A 25972-nucleotide genomic window follows, 5' to 3' on the forward strand; every position below is an offset into this window, starting at 1 on the left:
TGGCATAACAGAGGGCTCCAAACCCAGGAAAGTAAAAATGTAGCCACTAATCATGTTATAACTGTTTACTTAATTTTCACTCTTGAAGATTATTTGGATATATAATATTAAAACATAGATTAAAAGCTAAAGTTTACCAAGGAAATTAATTTTCTAAGGCTTTTCAATACCCCAAGTTTGAGTTATCACAGCTTACTTGCAATAACATTTTGTAGAAGTAGTTTAATGTTGGGGAAAAGTACTTGCTGCAGATATCACAGAAGAATAAGAGAATATGGTGCTGACTGATGGAATCTTACTGACTACCCTAAAAATAGTGTCAAGAGAAAGAACACTGGTTTTCTTCTCTGGATAAAGAGGCTGTAGTGAGTTGTATCACATTTATCTGATCTACATACGTTTGAACTATTCTGCATTTGTGTCTTTGGAACATTTTACTGCTAATTCTTTCATTTATTTATTCTCTACTCATTGCCTTTGTTTTGATTGTGGTAAAATATACATAACATAAAATTTACCATTTTGACCATTTTTATACGTACAATTCAGTGGCATTAAGTATACCCCCCACTATTTCCAGAACTTTTCATCATCTTGAACAGAAACTCTGTACCTGTTTCCTCCTTCTCACCCCCCAGGCCCTGGCAACCTCAAGTTTACTTTCAGTCACTGAGTTTGCTTATGCTAGACATCTCACGTAAGTGGAATCACACAATATTTATTCTTCTGTGCCGGGCTTATTTCACCTAACATAATGTTTTTAGGGTTCATTCACATTGTAGTTATGTATCAGAATTTTATTCCTTTCAATGGATGAATAATATTCCATGGCATGTATACACCGTATCTTGTTAATCCGGCTACTCACTGCCTTTTAGAAAAAAATTGTGGGTGATCTGTTTTTAACACTTTGAACGTGTTCTTTTTTAATTTTGTTTTTTTCTTTCAAAACTAGATACTGTGACATGAAGATGAGATAAGCAAATTTCAAAAGAGGATTATGACTCGTGAAAGTTCAGTCCCACTGAAGAGACAGTTGAACAAACAGAGTATTCCAGCACAATGCAGAGACACAGTGATGAGGCTATGAGACCATACTGGAGGGAGCAAGCTACTCTGGCCAGAGGAGCTAATTAAGTGTTTAGTGAGGCAACAGCAACTGACCAGGGTTTTGAAGGACATGTGGAAGCTCTACATCAGAGGAAGAAGAAATAGAAGACCCTTGTAGCACAGAGAATCACACATGTCAAGACATGGGTTGAAAAGAGAGGGTGTATTTGGAGAACAGGACATAATGGAGAAACCAGGCTCCATATCATAGAGACATTAAAGGAAGAGAAAACACGCTCTAGAACCTCAGCCAGTGATAAGTCTTGTGGGAGGTGAACATCAACAGCCACGTGCATGTCCTCAGACTTCATAAGCCGGTGGTTAAGGGTGTGACGGCATGAGCAGGAATAAGGCAGCCCTCTCTGGCTCCCTCCTCACTATTGATGCAGGGCTTCCGGTCCCCAGCAAAGCCATCCAATGAATCTGGGAGTCTCCATCCGTGTTCTTCGACTCCCCTCAGGTGACCTGCCTTCAAGGTGACACGATGAGGTACCTCACTGCTACCCGTGCCAGAGGCCCACAGACGCTGCACTCCCGTACATCGTGCCAGGCACCCTGAGCACTGAGCCATCCAGGGGACTGTGCGTGGCCCCTGCCCTCTGGGCCCACAGTGGTCCCTGTAAATCCAGTCCATTTTAGCCTCATAGCTCCTTTCTCCAAAGGACTGAGACCTAAACTGTGGAGCCTGGTGGGTGCCCACCACAAAATCCCTTCCTGAAAGTTCTTCTCCATCAACCTCCCTCATTCAGTTATTCATTCACCTCATATTTATTGAGCAACTATCTAAGATTCTAGGCACTGAAGATAGAGTTAAAAAGAAGACGGCAGGGTCTTCCCTGGTGGTCCAGTGGTTAGGACTCCACGCTTCCAATGCAGGGGGCACGGGTTTGATCCCTGGTCGGGGAACTAAGGTACCAAATGCCTCACAGCACGGCCAAAAAGGAAAAAAAAAAGAAGACAGCAGATCCCTGTTCTTATGAAGCTCTGTGTGTGGGGGCGGGGGGGCAGAATACAAACAAAACTCAGCAAGGAATGTACTGAATGGTGAAGGGAGTGCGGGACAGTGCAGCGTGATGCTGGGTATAAGCGGCCCCAGGAGCTCGGGCGAGGGGTGGCCACGCCCTCCGGGGAGGACACTCTGAGAACAGAAACCCTACGTTCTTACCACCCACCTCACCAAATTCACAACACACTGCCTCGTTTCAGGTGCATAATTCTGGCTTTTGCCCAGAATCTCCACAAAAAGCATGAGTGGGCTTAGAGTAACCCCACACTTTGTTTACGTGAATAACCTGTACATGTCACTTGCTCAGAATTACAGAATGAATCTCAGAATGGAGTTATGGAACTCCTTTTAAATAGTATCTAATAATAAAAAAAGACATGCTACAGACTAATAACTTTTCATGTTGAAATTAGATTAAAAATTTTTACATTCATTTTTACTTCCATATGTAATAAAAGCAATGATATGTAAATAACAGAAGGAAAACTTTTTGTGAGTTATTTTCCCTTAGGGCAACTCCTTCCTTCCTATCTGCTCTGTGTCTGATGTGAGGTGGCCCAGTCCTTGTGGGTGAGGCCCCCTTGTGGAGTAGTTAGCATGAAGAAGCAGGGATTACAGCCTCTATAGCATCCTGGACAGCTAAGAACCCTCTGCCATGCTGGAGGGTCTGAGGGTCTTCACACCCGCCGAGTTCAGAAGAGTTTGCAAGCACCATGTGGATGCCCTAGTTAAACAGCAATGGGACAGCCCCTACCCCCCCATGACTGATAAGCCACGGTATCTCTAAGCGCTAAGACCATTGTCACATAGACAGGGAAACCGCGCTCAGGAGACCAGAACCTCCTGAGAGAGGCAGAATGGCTCACCAGCAGCACACACATCATGCCAAGGTCCGAAGGAGGTCAGTCCTGCTGCAGCTCCGTCCACTGAAATGCCTGCCTGTGTCTGCTGTGTGCTGGGCCTGGGCCAGGCTGGCCGCCGGCTGAGCCTAACTGGTCCAAGACTGATGAAACCAGCCCGGCGGCCAGGTTCAGGAATCACTTAAAGCTCCCCAGAATTCTGACTGGTCCCAAGCCTGGAATTCCTAGCAAATCTTGATGTCCCCCTCCTCACGTCTGATCTCACACACACACACACACACACACACCCCTAGACTCCCTCTCATCTGTGTACCCACACTGCTCCCTTTGCCTGGACCTCTTCTCCTTTATCTGGCAAGCACCCACTTAATCCTTCATGACTCAGCTCAGCATCCATCACCTCCTCTGGGGGGCCTCTCCTGACAATACCAGTCCATGTGAGGCCTCCCTCCTACGGTAGCCCATATTGCACTATGTGTTAGGGTAACAGAAGTAGACTGGTCGGAGGTCTGTTTATGCCACAGAAATAAGCTCCTAGGTTCAGGGACTAACGATGTCTTACTCATGTTTGTGCCTCTAGCACCTTCCCCACAGCAGATTCTCAATCAGGGCTGATCAAATGAATAAATGGATAAATGGTAGAATCAAAGAGAGAGCTCAAGACAGTTGCCCTAAACTAATCAGATTTCTAGGCTTTTTTTTTTTTTTTTTTGCGGTACACGGGCCTCTCACTGCTGTGGCCTCTCCCATTGTGGAGCACAGGCTCCGGACGTGCAGGCTCAGCGGCCATGGCTCACGGGCCCAGCCGCTCCGCGGCATGTGGGATTTTCCGGGACGGGGCACGAACCCGTGTCCGCTGCGTCGGCAGGCGGACTCTCAACCACTGCGCCACCAGGGAAGCCCTCTAGTCATTTTCAACTGGCTACTAGTCACATGGTTCACAGATGAATCAGTCTGATTTAAGATGCAGAATTGAACACTTGCTTCAGTTTCTAATCAGTTAACTGATCGATCGGATCAATTGAACTGCAGGTTTTTTTTTTCTTCACTTCTTTATTGGAGTATAGTTGCTTTACAATATTGTGTTAGTTTCTGCTTTATAACAAAGTGAATCAGGCTATACATATACATATATCCCCATATCTCCCCCCTCTTGCGTCTCCCTCCCACCCTCCCTATCCCACCCCTCTAGGTGGACACAAAGCACCGAGCTGATCTCCCCGTGCTATGCAGCTGCTTCCCACTAGCTATCTATTTTACATTTGGTAGTGTATATATGTCAATGCTACTCTCTCACTTCGTCCCAGCTTCCCCTTCGCCCCGTGTCCTCAAGTCTGCTCTCTAGGTCTGTGTCTTTATTTCTGCCCTGTCACTAGGTTCATCCGTACCATTTTTTTAGATTCCATACATATGCGTTAGCATACGGTATTTGTTTTCTCTTTCTGACTTACTTCACTCTGTATGACAGACTCTAGGTCAATCCACCTCACTACAAATAACTCAATTTCGTTCCTTTTTATGGCTGAGTAATATTCCACTGTGTATATGTGCCACATCTTCTTTATCCATTCATCTGTTGATGGACATTTAGGTTGCTTCCATGTCCTGGCTATTGTAAATAGTGCTGCAATGAACATTGTGGAGGGCTCTTTTTATAAAGATAAAAATTCTGCGACATACTTTCCCCCCCAAACCTATCTCCATAAATAGAATTATTTAAGGGATAGATTTTAATTTTTAAAACACAATGAATTCTATTTTAATAAATAATACTATGTAATATTTACTAAAAACGTTAAAAAGTATCAAGTACATATTTTCTTCACATAATTCCCATATGTATAAGAACTCTATATCTTCATAATGTTTGCATAACAATCCTGATAATCCCTGTTGTAAATTCTTTCTGAGGTACTGGAAAGTAACTGGTAACATCTGCTATATGGCAAAGTAAGAAGGGAGAGGAGAAGGAGTTATCTTACGTGCTCATAAATGAATTATATTCAGTTCCTTCCTCCATTGTCTCTTCCTACTTCAGACCCAGGCAGAGTTGAGGGGTGTGGTGGGAGGGAGAGATGTCAGGATAGAGTTACCATTGATATACATAGTATAGCAAACTAATAAATAACCCATGAATCTTCCCCTTCTCTTTTTCTTCCTTTCTCCTGACATTTCAGCAGTAGGATTCGTGACGATTTTCAAACAGGCCGGTCTCACATTAGATCCAGGGGATGCTGACTCTGAATTCATAATGGTCCAAGAGACGTGGCTGGAGCTGACCCGCTAGATCAGGTGCAAATAAAAAGCAGATGCCTGCAACGAGGTTGCTTCAGCCAAGACCCAAAGCTACCCCAAAGCAATAGAGTATGAGGACACTTTCTCTCTCAGAACAGTCCTCTATATATTACAGTGGGGGAAAGCCTTGACCCCATTCCAGGAAACCTTCACAGACCATTAAAGAGAAGGTCATACCTTATTTGGCCCAGCACCTCTCCAGTCACCCCATATGTGAGAGAAGGCCAAAGATGGGCTGGAAGTGGCTGAAAGCCACTATAATCTGCCAAGCAGCCCTTTCTTTCATTGGTCTTTGTCACAGACCTCCCCTCCCCCCAGGGAGGGGCAGACACCTAACCCACACCCAGGCGACCCCTGTAAATTACTGATCACTCAAGAAAGCAGGTTTGCTTAACCACAAAGCCGAGCAGGCTTGCTTAGCAACAAAAGCATGCAACAGAAGCATGAGACATGCCCCCAAACAATAAAACAGTGGTGGACTAACATCCTGCCCAGTGAGCTCAGTAAGTTAATGATTCCTAGGACACGCTCCTCTGAGCACACTAAAAACAAAAATATAAGGAAAAGGTGACATTATACTAAAACCTGAGATGATTCACCGTTTTTAGCATATGTTACTGCCCTTCTGCTAATTTAAACAGCACCGTGACAGTCCCAGCCTGACCATGTAGAGATAAGAAAACTCCCCCACTGACACGGAGGAGGAACTAAGGATGCAAGCATGACGTCTACACAAGAATGAGGAAGAAGGTGGTCTTCTCCCCATCCCCATTTTTCCTTTGATTATAAAACTGTAGCCCACTAAGCTCTCGGGACATAGCACTCTCTCACCTGCCTGCTTGTAAGCCTCACAAGCGTCCTATTTTAACAAATCACTTCTTATCTATCAGTTTGCTTCTCGCTGGATTCTTTCTGCACTGACACATAAAGAACCAGAGCTCCTTGGAGCCCGCTGACACACATTTCTGTGTTTTCAAAGGAGCTGGATCAGGGCCTGATGGCCAGGTTAGTTATCAAACATCCAGACCCTGTGCAGTAAGAGGGAGCTATCTCACCATCAGGCCACATCTCCCGCTGCCCACCTGCCTCTGGCACTCCCATACCTGTCTCTTTCCTCCTCCTCCTGTCCCCAACCAAATGCCCACTCTCACAGATGTGGGAGTGTAAATTATCTCATTACCTGGTGTGGTGGCAGTAGCCTAAACTTGGAATCAGAAGACCTGGGCTGGAATCCCACTTGGCATTCACTGGCTGTATGACCCAGGCTACCTCTCCCTTTCCTCATCTATGAGGTGGGATAAATAAGAGTCAAACAGGGGACTTCCCTGGTGGTCCAGGGTAAGACTCCGGGCTCCCAACGTAGTGGGCCTGGGTTTGATCCCTGGCTGGGGAACTAGATCCCACATGCATGCCGCAACTAAGAGTCTGCATGCCACAACTAGGACGTCCGCATGCCACGACTAAGATCCCGTGCGTCGCAACTAAGACCCAGTGCAGCCAAAACAAATAAATAAATATTTTAAAAAAAGAAAAGAGAGTCAAACGGGAGTCCAAAATTATGAGGATTAAATATGTTAACAATGAACTTCTCTATAATACTACAGTTATGATGATGCTTAAAGTAATTTACACAATGACCAATGTGAATGACCATCAAACGGCCTTTGTCCTTCAGGTAATATTTATCTTTAAAATGGAAAGTTTGTCAAATCAAATGAATCTCTCATTGGTGAACTCTGCTTGACCAATTCTTCTGACCCCCTTTAAGTGAGTCTGGGGCAAGTTGGCCCTTTCATTCTGGCCTCATTTTTATTTCAAAGACAAATATGGTTTCTAGGATGGAGGAAGACAAGCAAGCATCATTTCCATCAGTTATTGGCCCACTTTTTATACCCGGCACCTAGGTGCACTGCAGATGCTCAGACCAGAAGTCCATACTTAATGTCTTGAAATAAATAACTTTAAGGACTGAAGTCTGGAATGACCTGGGATTGGATGATCGAGTACCTGGTGTCATAAAATTCTGTGTTGAACAATCACAAATCAAAGCTGGGGAATTTGGTAATTGTCTACAGAGAACAGAAACCTGCCTGAGGTCCCTGAAATCTGTTCCTTCATTCATTAATTTCTTAAACACCTTGTTTTCACTGTCCCTTCTACTACTAACTTCCATGTAACATTACAAATAGATTAATTAGTAAAATATTGGTTCCCTCCCTCCGTTCCTTCCTCCCTCCCTCCCTTCTTTCCTTCCCTTTTTTTCCTTTTTTCCTTTTTTTAATAATTTTGAAATATCAGCTTAAAACATCAGTTTAAAAAACAACAGTTAAGGGCTTCCCTGGTGGTGCAGTGGTTGAGAGTCCGCCTGCCAATGCAGGGGACACGGGTTCGTGCCCCGGTCCGGGAGGATCCCACATGCCGCGGAGTGGCTGGGCCCGTGAGCCATGGCCGCTGAGCCTGCGCGTCCGGAGCCTGTGGTCCGCAACGGGCGAAGCCACAGCGGTGAGAGGCCTGTGTACCGCAAAAAAAAAACAAAAAAAAAACAACAGTTAAAAAAAAAAAAACACTAAATGTCAAGTGCCCTAAATTCTTCTGTGCCTGTGATCCTACTATATGACAAGAAACCATCCTGAGGTGATAATTAGATTTTATCTGTGAGTAGTGGTGGCAAGATGGGAGTAGGTGGGAGTGTCAACATTTGACCAAAACAAGGCAATTCACATGATTAGTTAGGGGGAAAAAAATGACTCAAACAGGTGGCTGGGGTTCCTATCTGATTAAGGAAATTCTGACACTCCGATGAGGTGGTGGTATATTTTATTTGTCCCTCTACAGCCAGAAATTTAGGAATGCAAACGGGATCAAGAGGAAAAGCAGAAAGTAAACTGATACATGAAATGTAAAGTATTTCTGTTGGTGATCATGGTGGTAGAGAGCAGAACAGACCAGAAAGACCTCACCGCCACCCCCCCAACTTCTTTTTTCCCACAAGTTTTCACAGATGGTTATATTAGTTGTTTCCAAACTTATACAAGGATTGGGGGCTAGAGGCAATGAAATTTAGCAGCAGTGCTGGTGTTAAAGAGATAAGGTTTTAGCCCCAAGTAACACCTTTCAATCTGCCCGGTAACAACAATAGAAACCTCCTTCAGGCAGGGTGGTGTCCCACATTTTAACTTACCCCCAGAAAATATCCTGAATTTCACAGATGTTCACAGTAACCTGACCTGATTGTAAATATCTTCTCTCTGTAATTCCCCCCTGGTTAAATGAAGTTATGCAAAGGGCAGACAAAAAGCAAAGCAGGAAGCCTCCCACACTAGAAATCGAAGATAAGAATCACAGAAGCCAAATGGCTTTTATTGAAGGGTATTTTAAAGCCAATGTAGACATATATGGCTATTTGTAAATCCTCCATATGTGTGTATAAACATGTACCTTCACACATCAAAAGTTGATTGGTTCCTGAGCCACAGAAGGTACTGAGAACAAAGTGAAAGCAACTGAATTGTAGAAAATACATACTTCCAACGTATACAACAAAGGAGTACTACTTTTAATACACCAAGAGCTAAGAAAGTAATACACTAGAAAAATGGGCAGAGGAAATGTATAGGAAGACCACAGAGGGGAAAAAATACAAATGGCTGATAATATAAACTACTTGCTAAGTACAGCAGTGATCACAGAAATGTAAAATTAAAGACAATCTATCCATCTTAAACTAGCAAAAGCTAAAAAATGTTAATAGTTTTTGGTCCTGGGGAGGGTATGGGGAAACAGATACTCTCTCTCCTGGGAGTGTACATTTGTACAGACTTTAGAGGAAAATATGGTAGTGCCTATTAGATTTTTTTTTATTGGAGTATAATTGCTTTATAATGTTGTGTTAGTTTCTGCTGAACAATGAAGTGAATCAGCTATAGGTATACATATACCTCCTCCCTCTTGGACCTCTCTCCCACATCCCCCTCCCCCATCCCACCCATCTAGGTCATCACAGAACACCAAGCTGAGCTCCCTGTGCTATACCGCAGGTCCCCACTAGCTATCTATTTTACACACGGTAGTGTATTTATGTCAAATCTAATCTCCCGATTCATTCCACCCTCCCCTTCCCCCCTGATTACCTTTGATTTGGGCATCTTCTTATGGAAATACACCCACATATTCAGAAAGATATACACGTCCAAGGTTCACTGAACATTGTTTGTAAAATCCAAAATGCAGAGGAGGGCTTCCTGGGTGGCGCAGTGGTTGAGAGTCCACCTGCCGATGCAGGGGACACGGGTTCGTGCCCTGGTCCGGGAAGATCCCACACGCCGTGGGGCGGCTGGGCCCGTGAGCCATGGCCGCTGAGCCTGTGCTCCGCAACAGGAGAGGCCACAACAGTGAGAGGCCCGCGTACTGCACACACACACACACACAAATGCAGAGGAAAATGCAATGTTTATCAACAGGGAAGTGCTTATACAAAATATGATACAGCTAGACTGTGACATTTTCTGCAAACTTTAAAATGAGTGAGATAAAATCATGTATATTGACATGAAAGCACATCCAAGAAACTTTTGACTAAAAAGTGCAGTTTGCATAGATTATGCATCGCATAATTCCAAATTTGTGAAGAGAAAAATGATTCCTATATATTCATGTGTATTTCCATAGAAGTAGTCTAAAAGGACACCAGCTGAAGACAGGTGAGGTTGGGGGGATGTGAGAGGAATTACACTTCTTCTTTCATACGTATCTGTGTCAAGAATGTATTGTGTATTTTAATGATGGAAAAAATATAGATTGATTTTGCTGAGGCTGGAAAAGTGGAAAACGTTGTTTTGGTTGTTCTTCAATCTCAGCACGGATTGTTGGGGTCAGATGAGGAAGTCTGAAGGTCTTTGATTAGTTCAGCTACTTTCGCAGAACATTTAAAGTGCCCCACTAATTTGCTAATTACTGCCCATTAACTAAGGGGAGAGGGAAAGAAGAGGAGACATCACAGCCCTGTCAGACCTGTGGCCTCACTCTTCAGTGGATATTGGTATGAAGCAGTTGTCTCCCCGAGTTCACCTTCCACATTTGCTTCATCAGAGAACATGGCATCCCTCTGCCCAAGCCCTCCACTGACTTCCCATCTCACTCAGAAAAATCGACATCCATATACAACAGTCTACAGAGGCCCACGGCCTCCTACCGTTCTTGTCAACACACTTTACCCTTCGGGCCTCTTTTCTGTTTCTCAGACACAGAAAAAATCCCTGCCTCTGAGGCTTCGCCCTTGTCTTCCCTCTGCCCGGAAGGCTTTTCCCTCAGGTATCCCCAAGTCTCTCACCATCACTTCTCTCACAGCTTTCCTCCAGTGGTGCCTTTTAGCGAGGCCCGCATTGACTACCATATCTAAGGTTGCGATCTCCATACCTCCACCCCAAGATTCCCTGTCTCTCCCACACTTTATTATCACCATCTGTTATTTTTTAATTTATTTTGTTTACTGTCTCTCTCCAATGACAAAGATTCTCTCCATGGCCAAACTTTAGCCGGGCTCCTCTGAGCCCTCTTCCTGACTAGGCCTCAATCTTAGCCTGTAAATATTTGAACTAACGCTAACGTTGTTTCTATTGGCTCAAGGCTGCTTCCCTAGGATGACCCCAACCCCCTTAAAGTGCCTGCCTGAGAAAACTCAAGGCTGCCAAAGAATTTACTATTTGCTCCAACCAACCTGAAGATAGGGCCCCCTGGCTCCCAGCCTCTGTGGGAGGGTAGGAGCCTAACTTCCATAAGTGATAAGGAATGAGCACCAGCGAACAAGCCCAAACTAGTTTCACATGGACCAACGCCCCTTTTTCACACTCCTTGTAATTTTTCAACTTCCTGACCCTACTGAGTCCCTGCCCACTCCCCTCACTACTCCCTCCTTCTTCCTTTTTTTTTTTTTTTTGCGGTATGCGGGCCTCTCACCTCCTCTCCCGTTGCGGAGCATAGGCTTCGGACGCGCAGGCTCAGTGGCCATGGCTCACGGGCCCAGCCGCTCCGCGGCATGTGGTATCTTCCCGGACCGGGGCACGAACCCGTGTCCCCTGCATCGGCAGGTGGACTCTCAACCGCTGCGCCACCAGGGAAGCCCCCCTTCTTCCGTTTTTAAAATATTTTTTATATATAATACACACACACACACACACACACACACACACATATATATTTTGGCTGCGCTGCACAGTTTGTGGGATCTTGGTTCGCCAACCAGGGATCAAACTTGTGACCCCTGCAGTGGAAGCATGCAGTCCTAATCACTGGACCACCAGGGAATTCCACCTCCTTCTCGCTTTAAAACACCCGGTCACCTCTGTACAAACTGAAGTCAAGTTCAGTCCATCCTGGACTCTTTTCGCTATTCCTTAGAATGTTACTGCTCAAAATCTGTCCTTTCCACTTTCACTAGCATCAGGCTTTGTTTATGTTTAACATTCCCCACTGTAATATAGGCTCCAAGGGCTGGATTTTGTTTTCTTACTGGCACATAATAGAGACTCAGTAAATACCCGCTGAACATCACTGATGGATGGACAAACGTGCGTGGGTTTTAGTCCTACAGGCACATTTCCAGGCTGTGATAAGCGTGTTTAAGCTTTTGGATGAATATTGCTCACTTCACTCCTTAAATACCTGGCAAGTGGCAGGTGCCCGACTATCACAGATCATTCCAGTCTTCATACACTTCCTACACTTGTCTTCGATTTGTTTTTAATCCTGATAGAGCACCATCTGCTACATGCTTAATATCCTCCATAAACGTAAAGGACCGAGCACAGAATACCATGCTAACGAACGATTATCGCAAAGTACTGTGTGAAAAGTATCTGCTTCACAGAAAGACTTTTGTTGTTGACGGTTATTTCCTCTACTTCCCACCCTTTATTTCCATCTATGGCCCTGGTGTTGAAACTACCCTTCAACCCAATTCCCCGCCTCTCTGGGTCTCCATTCCCCAAACGTCAATGAAAGTGCTTTGGCTATGAATTCCAGGACCTTTTTTCCAATGCAATCCAATGATGTCTTTTCAGTGTTTATTCTTTATGTTCTCTTAGGTGATCTGACCGCTGCTAACCAACCTTACTATACTTTCTCCCTTATTCTTCTCATTTTTTTTTCAGCTGTGACTTCTCACCACTTTTAGGTGACTGCAAGCTGTCCCAAGTATAATCTGTCACTTCTAACACATGCTTTATAAGCAACTACTATAAGTGAGGTAGTATGGAGATTACAAAAGTCTAATACTCAAATGCTGCACTCAAAGAGATCGGAGACAGTCTATACTCATAGGAGAAGTTAAAGTTTACTGCACAGTGGTTGCTTTAATAATTGTTTGTTGAACGAAGTGGTTAGGTAGGAAAATTCTGGCACTACCCAAGGCAATAATAAACTGCTACATGATTGACACGGTAAGTGAAAGTTCTCCATTTAGAGCTGTAGGCTTCTCCCCACTGTGATACTTCTCACTCCTAAAGGGTATTTTCTGTGGGGATTGTAACATCAACCACAGGTGACTAAACTAACATATCTGCTTATTACATCCTCAAATCTGCATGTTTTCCGGCACCCTTGTGATTCTCAGAGGGACCACCAACATTCTGATCCTCAGGTACATCTTAGCATCTGCAGTCTCCTTGGAAGGAGGACCATGCCCAGCCCATCAGGGCAGAAGTTCCTGAGGCCTCCCTTCCTTCTCACATCCATGAGAAGCCCTGGTCTGGGCATCACTAACCTCAACTCCAGTCCCCTTCAGCCCCTCTCTCTTCTCTACAAAAGGCATCACAGACACTGAGAAATGAGGAATGAGAAATGTAAAGCTTTACACAGATGTAAAGCTTTTCAAACGTGCATATTCGCCATTTACTCTTGTCTTTACATGTTTGGAGTAATGCCATCTCAAAAACTAGATTTGAGTCATGAGTTTCCAGTGATTAAAGTGTTTTCATCTTAGGTTAAAAAAAAAAAATTCTGGGTCAAAGTTTAAAATTCTGGGTCAAAGGGTGCGAACTTCCAATTATAAGGTAAGTAAGTCCTGGGGTGTAATGTACAGCATGGTGACCATAGCGAACAGTACTGTACCGTGTATTTGAAAGTTGCTAAGAGAGTAGATCTTAACAGTTCTCATCATGACAATAAATTTTTTTGTAACTGAAGGCAGGGATGGATTTCAACTAAACTTATTGTGCTAATCATTTCACAACACATCCATCCATCATTATGTTGGACACCTAACATTAATACAGTGTTATATGAAAGTTGTATCTCAAAAAAGATTCTATCTCCATCTCTTCATCCTACCATCTGAAAACCCGCTAGACACTAGATGCATAAAGACTCTACAGATAGAATCCCAGGAACCCATTGACATGGGCACTCTTGAAGCAAATATCCTGCATGGGTGGAAGTTCTAAAGGTTCCTCTCACTAAATCTTTCAGAGCTTCCACCTCTTATAAATAATACCTAGTCGGGCTTACCAAACAGGAAAGCAAGAGTAGACTTTCAAGCAGTATAGAAGTTTCCACGGATGGAATTGTAAGCTACATTAGTGCTAGAAGGAATCCATCCTTAAAGTAGTTGACAAGCCCAGTGGAAGCTCTCCAGAGGTTTGCTCCTCAAAGCGTGGTTCATGGGCCAGCTGTATCAGCAAAACTTAGAAGCCTATAAGAAAACGCAGAAGCTCAATCTCCACCCCTACTGAACTGCAACAAGATCCTCAGGTGATTCATAAGCATAGTAACATTTGAGAAACCGGATACTGTAACCCTGTCACCTAAATCAGATGTGGACTCAGGTGAGGCCATTACAGCAGGTTGATGTAGTTGTCCACTGATGCACTGAAACATCACCCCTTCTAGAAGAAAATGGTGGACTTAGTGCTTCCGGGGGGGGGTCTGACTAGGACTCTAATTTTTCATCGTTTGTGGCATGCCTTTGTTGCTTGTTGGCTATGAGCAGAGCGGCAAGGTGATGATGGCTGAAAACCACAGCCTGGGATTAAGGGCTTCCTTGCTGGGGCACAGGGACCAGCTGAATCATATCAAGACACCTCCACCCCCAGCCTCAGTAAGAGTCTAACACAGGTGAGGGCCTGCGAACATGAACATCAAGGGACGCCTTGAAGGGAGAGGGCTCAGAGAGCAGCAGTTAAAGCATGTGTGTGCAGAAACAGAAGGGGGGAGTGGCAGTCAGGCAGCCCAAAGCGGGATGGGGGGACATTTACACACAGATTTTGATGCACAAGGTAAGTTTTCCGGCACTAGAAAGTTCAAAACACCTGCTTTTTCCTTTCTGCAGCTTCCTGGCAACTGCTGGTCCCTCCAGTGTATTCCTGGGCCTGGGCAGACACTCCCATCTTGCCATTGCCTGAGGCCACAGACATTTTTCATCTCCCAGCCGGCTGGGAATTTGTCAGCTGCCTAAAGAAACATCATCCCAGTGAAAAACTACCAATCTTGATCTGGATAATTGCATGTGACCTAATGCCAACCCTAAACCTATGCTAAGAAATGTTTTATCAGATCAGGCCAGAGGAATGCCATCCCACACCCCAAACAGGCCCCAGAAGCCAGGGTCACCCTCTGGGAGAACATAATCCACAGAGAGCCAGGGTTTGAATCAGCCTCACTGCCTCAAGGTTCCATCTGGAAAGAGGCACAGGCCTGATCTGCTGTGTGAGACCCATTGTTAAAGCTCCTAAAGGAATGCGGGGTGGAGGATGTCTGGTAAATGACCAGTGAGGGCTGAATGGAAATACAAGGGGCCTAGGTGGCGCCACGATTACGTGCACCCTGCAGCTGGTGTGGTGGTTGTGGAGGGAGACATGGGGTATCCCATCAATCGGCCAAGAAAGAAGATTGTCTGTCTTCGCACCCAAACCATCTCCGCCGTGTACTTCACACTCCTCAATCCATAAGATCTGCCCTTGTGCCCCACCCCTCCAACAGGTGTCCCCACCCTGTACCCCGGCCAACGACTTCCATCATTCTGCTATTCTTACCTTGTTCCCTAGGAAGATCCCTCCTTCTTGCTTCCTTCGCCATAACTCCAAAACACCCCGCTGTGCTGCTGGACATCCACTTCATCACAGACAACTGTTTCCTTATTCAATCCAATCTTATTACCCCACTCTTTTTTTAGTTAATTTATTTTTTGATTGAAGTACGGTTGATTTACAATACTGTGTTAATTTTAGGTGTGCAGCACAGTGATTCGTTTTGGGTTTTGTTTTTGTTTGCAGATTACATTCCATTGTAGGTTATTACAAGATATTGAGTATAATTTCCTGTACTATACAGTAAATCCTTATTGCTTACCTAGTTTATGTATAGTAGTCTGTATCTGTTAATCCCATATTCCTAATTTGTCCCTCTCTCCACCCCACTCTTTTTCCTCTTTCTGAGCCTAATAGGCATTTGGCTTTTTTCAGTGGCACTTTCGCTTCCCGGAAGCCCAGGAATTCCTCACTTTGCCGGTTCTCCGGTACACTGAGGTAATGGAGACTGTTGGTGTGTTTTCCCATCCTAACCATCTCTAATCTAAGAACTATCCTGTCCGCACCTATAAGAGTGCGTGCCAGCAGCCTTGCTTGTCCCGTACAATGGATATAGCTGGTTATGGGAATGGCTACCTGACCCAGGCTGGGCATTTGGAATTGGATCCAAGGACACCAAGGAGTCTCTGTTTGCTCTAACTGAAGACGTGTGAATGCGGAAACTCTGAGGAAACGCGTGCTTGTAATAGCAGAGAATCTGGTATGGATGGATGGATGCATGGATGGATGGGAAGATAGATAGAGAGATAGAGAGATAGATAGATAGGTAGATAGAGCCCTAGGGGAAAAAAGTGATGGAGAGATGGTGAAAGAGTGCCCTTCTTGGCCACAGGCAATTTATCAGCTCCTGGTTCTGGGTCCTCACGATACACAACTCTACCTATTGGTTTTGAACTGCTCTTACATCCTTATACAAACAAAAACAAAAACTTCTTTCGAACAAGGGAGTCTCTAATCCTGGCTATGGAAAATTGTTCATTTTGAGCAAATCCTTGCTATCACTTAATAATCTTCTCATTCATGCCTTACTGAAGCCCTCCCACAGATGTCACCTTGTCTCCTTTACTTTCTTAACCTCAGAGTCACTACGTTAATGGCCCAAACGGACCTGCTTGGTTACCACACACTAAATCGAATTGTTATATATTCTGGGGGTATGAAGTATTACTATAAAGTAACACGAATGACTTAGATGTCCAAATGATTGTTATTCCCACCAAAATAATCACGCTGGGAGACAGTATATGTATTCCCACAATGTGGCCACTATCCTGGCCATTTCTGGAATGTCTCTTCAAATCTTCCACACTGACAGTAAATCCATGTCTCTGAAAGTTAGACGTGATTTTTAGAAAGAGCTACAGTCGTGCTGTAACCAGGGAAAGTGGATAAAATGAGGGATTGAATATTTTAATCATAAAGCTTCTGTTAGAAACACTGTTTTACCCAGCAGAATCCTAATTGAAATAAGCATATCTTCCATAATTGGAATAAGTATATGACAATTCTAAAAGATAACATTCATTTGAAGACATAAGTTCTATTACATTTATTAAACACAAATCATGTTCTTTGTCATCATCAAATCTTTCTGTCCTCTTCATCTAGAGAAGCAGCAAAGATTTATAAAGCCCAGTAGGTTGGAGAAGAAGGATTTGACAAGTGTTTGTCATTGATGTTTAGGTTACTCAATTATTATCTAATAGAAATAAGACTGATAAAGAAGACACCATTCAGGTAGGTTACAATATACATGAAGGCAAAAGATTACAGACCAACCTGATGACCTGAATCGCGGCCATAAATTATACGTCACATGCTTAAAATATGTGAGCTGCTGATCCGGAACTGAAGCATCACACCGATGATATTCCCACCCTAGTAAGAGCCCTGAGCTCTGGGGATAGATAATGCACTTTTCTTTAAGTCACAAGTTTCTTCCTGTTATGAGGGGTAAGCAACATCTACTTTTTCTCAAGCCTTCACAGAGGCATCGAGAAACTGCTAAGTAAGGTATATAAATGTCAAGTTTTAGCCAATAGGTCACGCAGTGAGCTAGATCTCAGAAACCTTTCTAAGGCAAGCCTTAGCAACCCACTTCTCCGTGCAAATTTCAGCTAGTATGATCAAAGATAATGAGTCAGCCGGTAGGGTGTTTTAAAAACACTAAAGCTGCTTCAGGGTTTTCTTCCTGAGCTTCACTGTAACTGAAACTACACTTGTACTCTGAGACAAGATATGGTTCCTGGACATGAATTACACACATGACTCCAAGATTGAGTCGTTTTAGGTTAAAAGAACGCACCTCAGTAATGATCACTGAAGCATGCTGAAAATACAGGATCCCAGCATCCCGTTACAGTTAATCCAAATTTGTTGTTTATACTAGAAATCTGAAGTGTTGGATAGACCTTAAAATAGACAACTGGCTGGGGCCTGAAAATGACCTTTTGATGGAAACATGTTTATTCTGATGATCTCAGAATAGTATTTGTAGAATAAAACATAACTGGATTTCCTCCCTGGTGGTGGGGTACATACGAGTCGTTTTCCCTGAGTGGCGATGGCTGTGCACTAAGGTTCCATTAGGTAAGGAAAAGAGCGTGAGCTTTGAAGTCATAAAGATTTGAGTATCTGTTCTACTACTTCCCTGCTACCTGTGGGACTGGGTGGGTTATTCCATTTTTCTGAAGCCAGGTTCCTTATCTAAAACGTGGAGCTGATACTTAGCTATGTCACAGGGTTGCTATGAAGATGAAATGTGATAGCGTGTACAAATATGCAGGACTGGATTCGTGTTAAAGTTCACTTCCTTCTAAGCCCTCTTGCCAACGCTCTTGCATCCAACACCCAGCACTGCCCTGCAAGGAGGCTGCAGAATCCCTGACACCAGCCCGAGGCTGGACTGACATTCACGACTTCCCTTTCACAAACTACTTTTATGAAGATATTGTGAAGCAAGGTTCACACAATACTCCCAAGGAAGCGCTCAGGATTTCATCAACAGCTCTTCAAAAACACTCTAGTTAATTTTGGGTTTTGTGTGTGTGTGTGTGTGTGTTTTAAACATTTGGAAATCATAGCTTCTATCCAACTTTCCATTTATATTTTTTCTCACTTCGCCTAGTTTTTTGATTTATGACTTCATGTCAAAAGAACTGACTTTTAGGGAATTCATGCATTAAGTCCATAAATATTTAGTAAGCACCTACTATATACCAGGCCCCGTATCTGTCACTGAGAATGCAAAACTCAATTGAAAACATAATTTCTGTTTTCAGTGCTGTTACAGCACAAGGAAGGAAGCACAGTTTACTACACCATAATAAGTCCTGTAACAGGCGGGTGCCCAAGGTGCCACCATTTACATGGCACTTTAAAGTCCAAAAGCACTTTCACAGTTTCAGCCTCACATGAACCCTATGAGCTAGGCATTACCGTTACTCATCATTTCCAGGTCAGATATAAGGAAGCCAAGCGGAAGGAGGGGGAGTAAGCTGACCAGGATCACACTGATAATAACCGTGGTTCTGTGTCTCAAACCTCAGCTGGCTGTGTTCTCCCCACCATCTCCCTCAGTGTCCATGTCAGAATACACTCTGAACACGCCCCCTATCAAGCTTGCAAATGCCTTACCTAAATTGTGTCTCCCGGGAAGCATTCAGACACAGGAAGTTCTCATTCTCTGGCCTTGGCCCAGCACCCTAACCTCCCTTCTCTCCCCAAGGACCCTACACTGCTGAGTGTTTTCTGATGATGCCAGGTTGTTTCAGGCCTTGGTGTTTTTTTCTGTACTCTTTCCTCTCCCCAAACACTCCTCCTCCATCTTCCTGTTCCTCCTCTTGCCTGGAGATAGTATAGGTTTCACCTCCTCCCGGAAGCCCTTCCTGATTACCCTCCCCCAAGCCATTTCCTATAGCTGAGCCTTCTAGGTTCTCCCCCAGGCCCAGGACTGGGCACAAGTCATAGCTCAGACTTGGTGGCACCGCAGTCATTGGTTTATTTGCCTGTCTTCCCCCCACTGTTCCTTTAGGGATGTCTTTACAGCCTCTGTGTTTAGCCCACTAGCTGTTTGTTGACTGAATGAACGAAGAAAAAAATCAAGATACGCTCCCTCACCTAGTGTACCACCTGCAGTGGCTGGAGCTCAAAACAAATCCACAGCTTTGCCAGCAGTCTCAGAGCTACTACTGAACTACTGATGCCAACTAGAGCTTCCCCAGTTTAGGTATAATTTGCTCTTCAGGCATCCTCTGAAAACAAGAACAAGAGTCATCACCACCATCACCAGTCATTTTTTGAGCATACACATGGCAAATAACAATGGCTTAGACCACTACACATGCTGCTGTCTCTAGCCAGCCACATCCTTTCTGCTTTCATTCTTACTCCCCAAATTGCAGAACCATGTCTGCTCATCTCTGTACACCCAGAGCCTAGAACAGTGACTGGCACATAGCAGGCCTCTCACCTCGATAAATATTAGTTGAATGAATGAATGAAACTGCCCCGGCTCACTTCTTCCTAAGTGACCTTATTGGCACTAAGTGAAGACTTCACCCTCCAGGCCACAACTGGCTTGAGTTTGGGTGGGTATCGGATCAAGACAGACAATGTCTCTGTGACCTCTGTGTGACCTATGACCTATGGCTTTACACAGTGGATCTGCTCTAGGGAATCTGAACTGAAAAACACGAAGAAAGTTGTCCAGGTAAAATATGGACAAGAACCAAGCGGAAGTGAAGGTAAGCTGTGGTGGGGAGGTAGGAGCTATGAGGTAGGGTTTGTGTGAGTAGATGGATGAGGAAACACCCACAAAACAGATTCTCACCAGGAGAACCTGTTCAGATTAGGAAGCAGAGAGGCAAAGAGAAGCTGAGAGTCGGGGAGGCAGTGCCACCCCTGAGGAAGCGCTAGAAGAGAAAGAGGAACTGGTCCGTAGGGCCGCCTCCATTCCTGACAGCTCTCTGGTCTCAGCTCCAGGTCAAGTGCAACCTGACTTAACAGGCATGCCCTTACCTAACAGGTGAAGATGATTTTTAGTGTTTCAGCCTCTGCTGCAGGGTAACAGGTGATGTTGGGTTTTAAAATATCCTAACCTCGGGTACAGGATCACCTTGGCTTACAGGGTGACTTTGGGAGCGTTAGATAAAGGCACCCCTTCTGGGATGAAGCCTGACCAGTGGGCAGCTCCTAGCTGGATGGGAAGCCCACAGACTTTGCACAAAGAAAAAGGTTCCCTTCTTGGAGGAGGTGGGGGCATGCAGGTCCACCCCAGACTGTATAGCTTGGCCAGGGCAGGGCACAGGCTGCATTTGAGCCCCCCTTGTCTGCCCTGCCCAGGCTGCCCTGCTTTTCCCGGCAGGATGGTTTTACTCTCCTGTGAGAAGGCAGAGACAGAAAGTACACCCAGAGCCAAATGGTCTTTTTTTTGGTTAAAAAAACAACAACAACAAAAAAACCACTCTGAGTTACGTGAATGGAAAGTGAGCCGGCATCCATTGTTCCTGCCTAGGGCTGCTCCGGCCCCGCTGTGATGGGGCCCAAGAGTTCCCTTGGGACTCCCCACCCTGGCATGGCATGTCATTATGCTTTGGATAACAAAGGCTGAGCATGCAAACACCAACTGGAGTAGTTAGAACCTTAGAGGGCGGTGGGAGGCACTCTGGGAGCACCGGCAAGGTGTGGACAACGAGGACTTCCCCCAATGGGACAGGTGACCATCAACTGCAGAACCCGTCTTGGACAGCAGCACCTCGCGGCAGTGGCCAGGTAGTAGCAGTATGGATGGACAGAACATCTAGGTTGACTAGATTCTCACTCCACTAGGCACTGAACACACCAGCGATGAAAGACTCAAGACAAAGATACTGGATTTGCCATTACCTACACACCTATGTATACTAGGGCAAAGGGATGCCGGAGGGATGAATCAGAGTACCAAAAGAGATGAGACTGTGTCTGGACACCAAGCTGATGAAATGGCCCATCTGCTCATACCTCCCTTTTTAAGGTGGCTCAAACGTTTTCTGTTCTGTGCAGCCCTACGTGCAAGACTAAGAGTCATAGCTTGAAGACAGCAAACGCCTCTTGGTACTCCTACAGCCCAATGGGTCCAGCACAGCGCCTGGTACACAGTAGGTCCACAGTCAGTACTTGATGAGAGCTTACAATAGGAGTAAGTCCTGAACTGTGTCCTAGGGCTCTTTACTTACTAAACATTGGGCTTATCAGAAAAGACCATCAGAACCCACTGAATATATTAAAGTTCTCAATGCAGAAGAAGATTGACCTGAAAATTAAGAGAACACCTGTCCATATATCATGAAAACCTTGCTTTGGGATTTTATTTCTTTTAATGGATAAAATACCACTTTATTTACAAAGAAATACTAGATTTTAAAAATCCAGAACTTCTGTTGAATTCCAGAACAGTGAATTCAAAATCATAAAGCAATGTTTTTCTAAGCTTAAAACAGGGCTAATGTATCAATTCCAATTTTACTTCAGTTATATTTTTTAAATGTACTTATTTGAAAATATATGGCTTTCTTCACGTTTTGTATGGATTTTAAAATTTAAAACTAGAGATTTTGCTGACAAAGTACATGCATGTTTATCATGTGAAAAATTAACTATTCAAATCACAAGTTAAATAAAAGCCATTGAAGCCTGAGATGCTTTTCTTGACAAAAACCCAGTAATAAAGTACAAACAGAAAGTGGATTCTCTTGTGATATCTCCACAGCATCAACACAGTGCAAGTACAGAGCTGGTCTTTTAAAAATATTTTTTTGGATTGGATCGTCTCTTATTGGCATAATAGGCAAAAACTTCGAGTTTCATAGTTTTTATTATTCTTTTACGGACAGAAGGGCAGAAAGGAAGCAGTGCGGGGATGTGGGGTGACTGATGGGGATGGCCGTTTGCTCTGGAGTGAGGCTCTTCTCTGACAACCCTTGGTGAACATTTTGCAGTCTTCTCCCCCTTCTCCTTCTCTGCCCCCTCCCAGCCACGCACCACTGCAAAGTTCCCTCCCCCCTCAACACTCTCCCAAAGACTCCCACCAGGTAATTAACTCATTATTAGTAATTAACCCTTGGGAAGGACTTACTGGCAACGAGCTGAAATCAAAAAAGGGAGTGAGAAAAGCCACTTGGGAGGTGGAAGCAGCAGAGGAGAATACCAGTAGGGATGTGAGAAGGTACCAAAGCAAAGTCTTCAGCCTTACACTTGCCCAGGCCAAGCCTGGTCACAATACACATGGCAGCAAGTCATGCTGATATACAGGCCATAGCACGGTGGTTCCCAAACCTTGCCACACATTAGAATCACCTGATGCCAATTAAATCAGAATCTCTGGGGCTGGGACCTAGCCATGAATTGTTTTGCTGTGATTTTGGTGGTGGTGGTTTTTTTTTTTTAACTCGCCAAGGGACTCCTATGTGTAACCAACTTTGCAAACCAGCGGCACTGAGTAATGCTTCTCAAACGTGAATGTTCCTATAACAACCTGGGGATCTTGTGAAATGCAGACTGGGATTAAGTAGGTCTGGGGTAGGGTTCAAGATTCTGAGATGACACCGGGGCTGCTGGTCTGGGGCTGGCTCTGGCCAGGCCACATATGATCTCGCTTTGGATACTGCCCACCTGTGTGCCCAGAACTTCTGGGGAGGGCCTAGAAACTGGGCTACCCTATGGTCAAGGAATGTTTTCACACTCACGTAGAAGTTCACTCTTTCACACATGGGTCAGCATCGTGGGGGTGCAGGGGACAACTCAGCTGAAAGCTGTCACTTTCTAATATCCTGTAAAAGTACACAGAAGGCATAGAGCTCTTGGAGGTAAAATAATTTTATAAATTGAAGTTTACAATTCACATGAGGGGCACGTTGCACATACACATTTAAAAAGTTTTTACTCCCCTTTTCTACGTGTAGGCCTCGATTTCCATCTATGAAAATGAAAAATGGTGACACACGCTATGTTTATTTTGTCTACCGTCACCAACTGGACACATTTGCAGTTGCCTCTTTAGAGGCACCTGAATGGGTAATCTTTGTTAAAAAAAAAAAAAAAAATCAATCAAGATTATCCAGGGGTCAAGTCAGTCTGGCCAAGACATAAAAACCAGGAGGAAAAATACATTCAACTCAATACTTTCCACAATATGAATCTGGCAGAAGATTCTTCACAAACATCTCATAACCTACATCCCCCTACCTGTATTTAACAATTCCAGCCGGCTTTAAGCAAAGCGATCTGCGAAGTCAGATCAACAATACGTTTGATGTTTTCTACATATACACGTTGTGCAGCAAAAGCGATATTACAAAAGCAAGAGGGGGCTTCCCTGGTGGTCCAGTGGTAAAGAATCCACCTTACAACGCAGCGGATGCGGGCTCATCCCTGGTCAGGGAACTAAGATGCCACAGGCCGCGGGGCAACTAAGCTCACATGCCACAACTAGAGAGAGAAAAAAAACCCGCACACCACAGCTAGAGAAGCCCGGGCACCACAAGGAAGAGCCAGCGCTCGCAACTAAGACCCGATGCAGCCTAAAATAAATAAGTAATAAATAAATAAATCTTTTTAAAAATAAAGAAAAATTGAAAAAAATAAAAGGAATATGAAAGAGGGCTTTGACGGAAAACTGAGCTGGCTTGCCTGTGGAGTGGAGTCAGAGGTATGGAAATGTGCCTTTTTTCTGAAGGGGAAACCAGGCTTCAGGGAGGAGTGAGGTTGCCTGGGCGCTTCAAGGCCTGGCACCCGAGCACAGACCCTGAAGGAGTAGTGGTGGAGGGTAGGGCGTAAGCTCTGGGCCATTACACGGGCCTGTTGCTGCTACTGGTAGATTTGATGTTAGCTTCAGTCCCAGCTTCCCAGTTTTCACGCATCCTCCAGAGATTGCAAATCAGAAAACCATGTGCAGAAACTTAACAAGCCTGGTGGACTTTTAAAAACGGTTCTACAGTTCTTAAGAAAATGCTTTGTTGAAAAGCATTTTAAAATCATTAATTATTTAATCCCCCCATAACCTCCCCATGTGGTAGTTCCACACTCTCCTTCCCACTTTAAACACCTAGATGTGAGAGACAAGGTTAAGCGATTTGCCTCCCCGCCACCCCCGCGTTACACATCTCCGCGCTGGCAGCACCGGTCCCCAGCCTGGTTCTGGCCGTCCGGGACCCCGAGCAGTCGCCGGAGCCGGGGGTGCACACCGGGCAGAGGGGAACCCGCGGGGAGGTGCTACCGCAGAGGGGCTGGCTCCAGGCTTGGTTCAAACAGTGAAGGATCACGGCCAAACTCTCACCACCACCTGCGTGGGGTTTTACAGGGAGGAAAAACTCATACTCCGGGTCCTCGGACCAGCAAACCCCCAAGGAAGGGTTTGTTTCAGAAGCAGGAGCGGTTGGGTGGGTGTTCAAGACGCGCACTGGCACAACCCCCCACCCCCACCGTGAGAGGACCGCACGCTTCCGAGGGACCAAAGTCGCGCTGAAGACCAAGGGAAGCCTCCTCTTCCCGATGCACAAGCCTAAGAACCAGAGCAGCCGGGGCTCCCCGGCGCCGCAAAGCCGCACGGCCGCGTGGGAGCGCTCCGCATCCCGGCGGGTGCGTCTCGCCAGGGAGAAACGCGCGCCCACCCGGAGCCCCAGCCGGGGCGGAGCATCTCCCGCCGAGGGTTCCGAGCCGCCGGCCACCAAGGAGGATAGCGGCAGCGGGGTGGGGGAGTTCAGCTTCTCCCAGCGCCGAACCCCCCCTCCCCAGCCCCTCCTCCACTCCCGCCGCCAGCCGGCTGGGCCATTGCCCGCTGACGCCCCGGGCTGGCCGGGTCCCCATCGCAGCCACCTGCCCGCGCCGGCCCTACCCCCGGCCCCCAGCGCCCGAGCTGCCCTTACCTGAACCGGAGATGTGGACCCGGAGCGGGCGGCCCCGACTCGAGCACGACGACAGGTCGCTCTGCGAGCGGCCGCGGGGACTCGGGTCCCCGGGCAGCCGGCGCAGGGCAGGCGCTGGAGGCCGGGCGGGCGCCTCGGGCTCGGGGACCTCGGCCGCCGCCTGCCCGGCCGGCTCTCCCGGGGGCTCCGCGGGGCTCCTGCCCGCCTCGGCCATCGGCTCCTGGCGGCCCGGAGCGCGGGGTGGGGCCGGCGCCGAGGACCGCGCTGCCCGGCGCGCGGCTACCCCGAGGCAGCGACAAGGGCGGGGAGGCTGGACGCCGGGCGCCGAGAAGCTGGTGGGGAGGGCGGGAGGAGGAAGAGGACAGAAAAGTTTGCACAGGAAGGAGCCGCCTACAGCCGGCTCTTGCTCCCGCCGGCGAAAGCCGCAGGGTTCGGAGCTGGGCCGCCCTCTGTGCCCGCGAAGCTGCCCGCTGCTCCACCCCGCAGGGCCTGGGCACGGCCCTTTGCAGGATGGCAGCCATAGGGTCCCCTTTAGTCGTCACCCAAGTAGCAGGCCTCAGATTAATAGAGCTTGGGGCTTCAGGAGCTGGGATGCAAGGTCAAGGTTAACGATACTATTTTCATTAGGGGTGGGGGGGCACGTGGTGGGCGGGGGTTTTGAGGAAGGCCACGTACACACCCTTGAGCTCCCTGTGATGGAACCGAAATGATCATACCTAG

The 25972-nt window shown here is 46.0% G+C and overlaps 1 protein-coding gene across 2 annotated transcripts in view; it reads right to left on the reverse strand.

Annotated features, from left to right (window-relative positions):
* PHACTR2 (phosphatase and actin regulator 2) overlaps positions 1-25531 on the reverse strand; it is a 263240-nt gene extending 237709 nt beyond the window's left edge. The window contains exon 1 of one of the 2 annotated variants that reach the window (XM_032651918.1): positions 25253-25531. In XM_032651918.1, coding sequence (XP_032507809.1) covers positions 25253-25466 — 214 coding nt within the window. In that variant the 5' untranslated portion in view covers positions 25467-25531. The remainder of the gene's footprint in view (positions 1-25252) is intronic. The other variant, XM_032651922.1, reaches the window with a different exon arrangement.
* Positions 25532-25972: the final 441 nt, after the last annotated feature.

The sequence above is a fragment of the Phocoena sinus genome, chromosome 12 (assembly GCF_008692025.1).
Source record: "Phocoena sinus isolate mPhoSin1 chromosome 12, mPhoSin1.pri, whole genome shotgun sequence".
In the NCBI taxonomy this organism is placed as follows: domain Eukaryota; kingdom Metazoa; phylum Chordata; class Mammalia; order Artiodactyla; family Phocoenidae; genus Phocoena; species Phocoena sinus.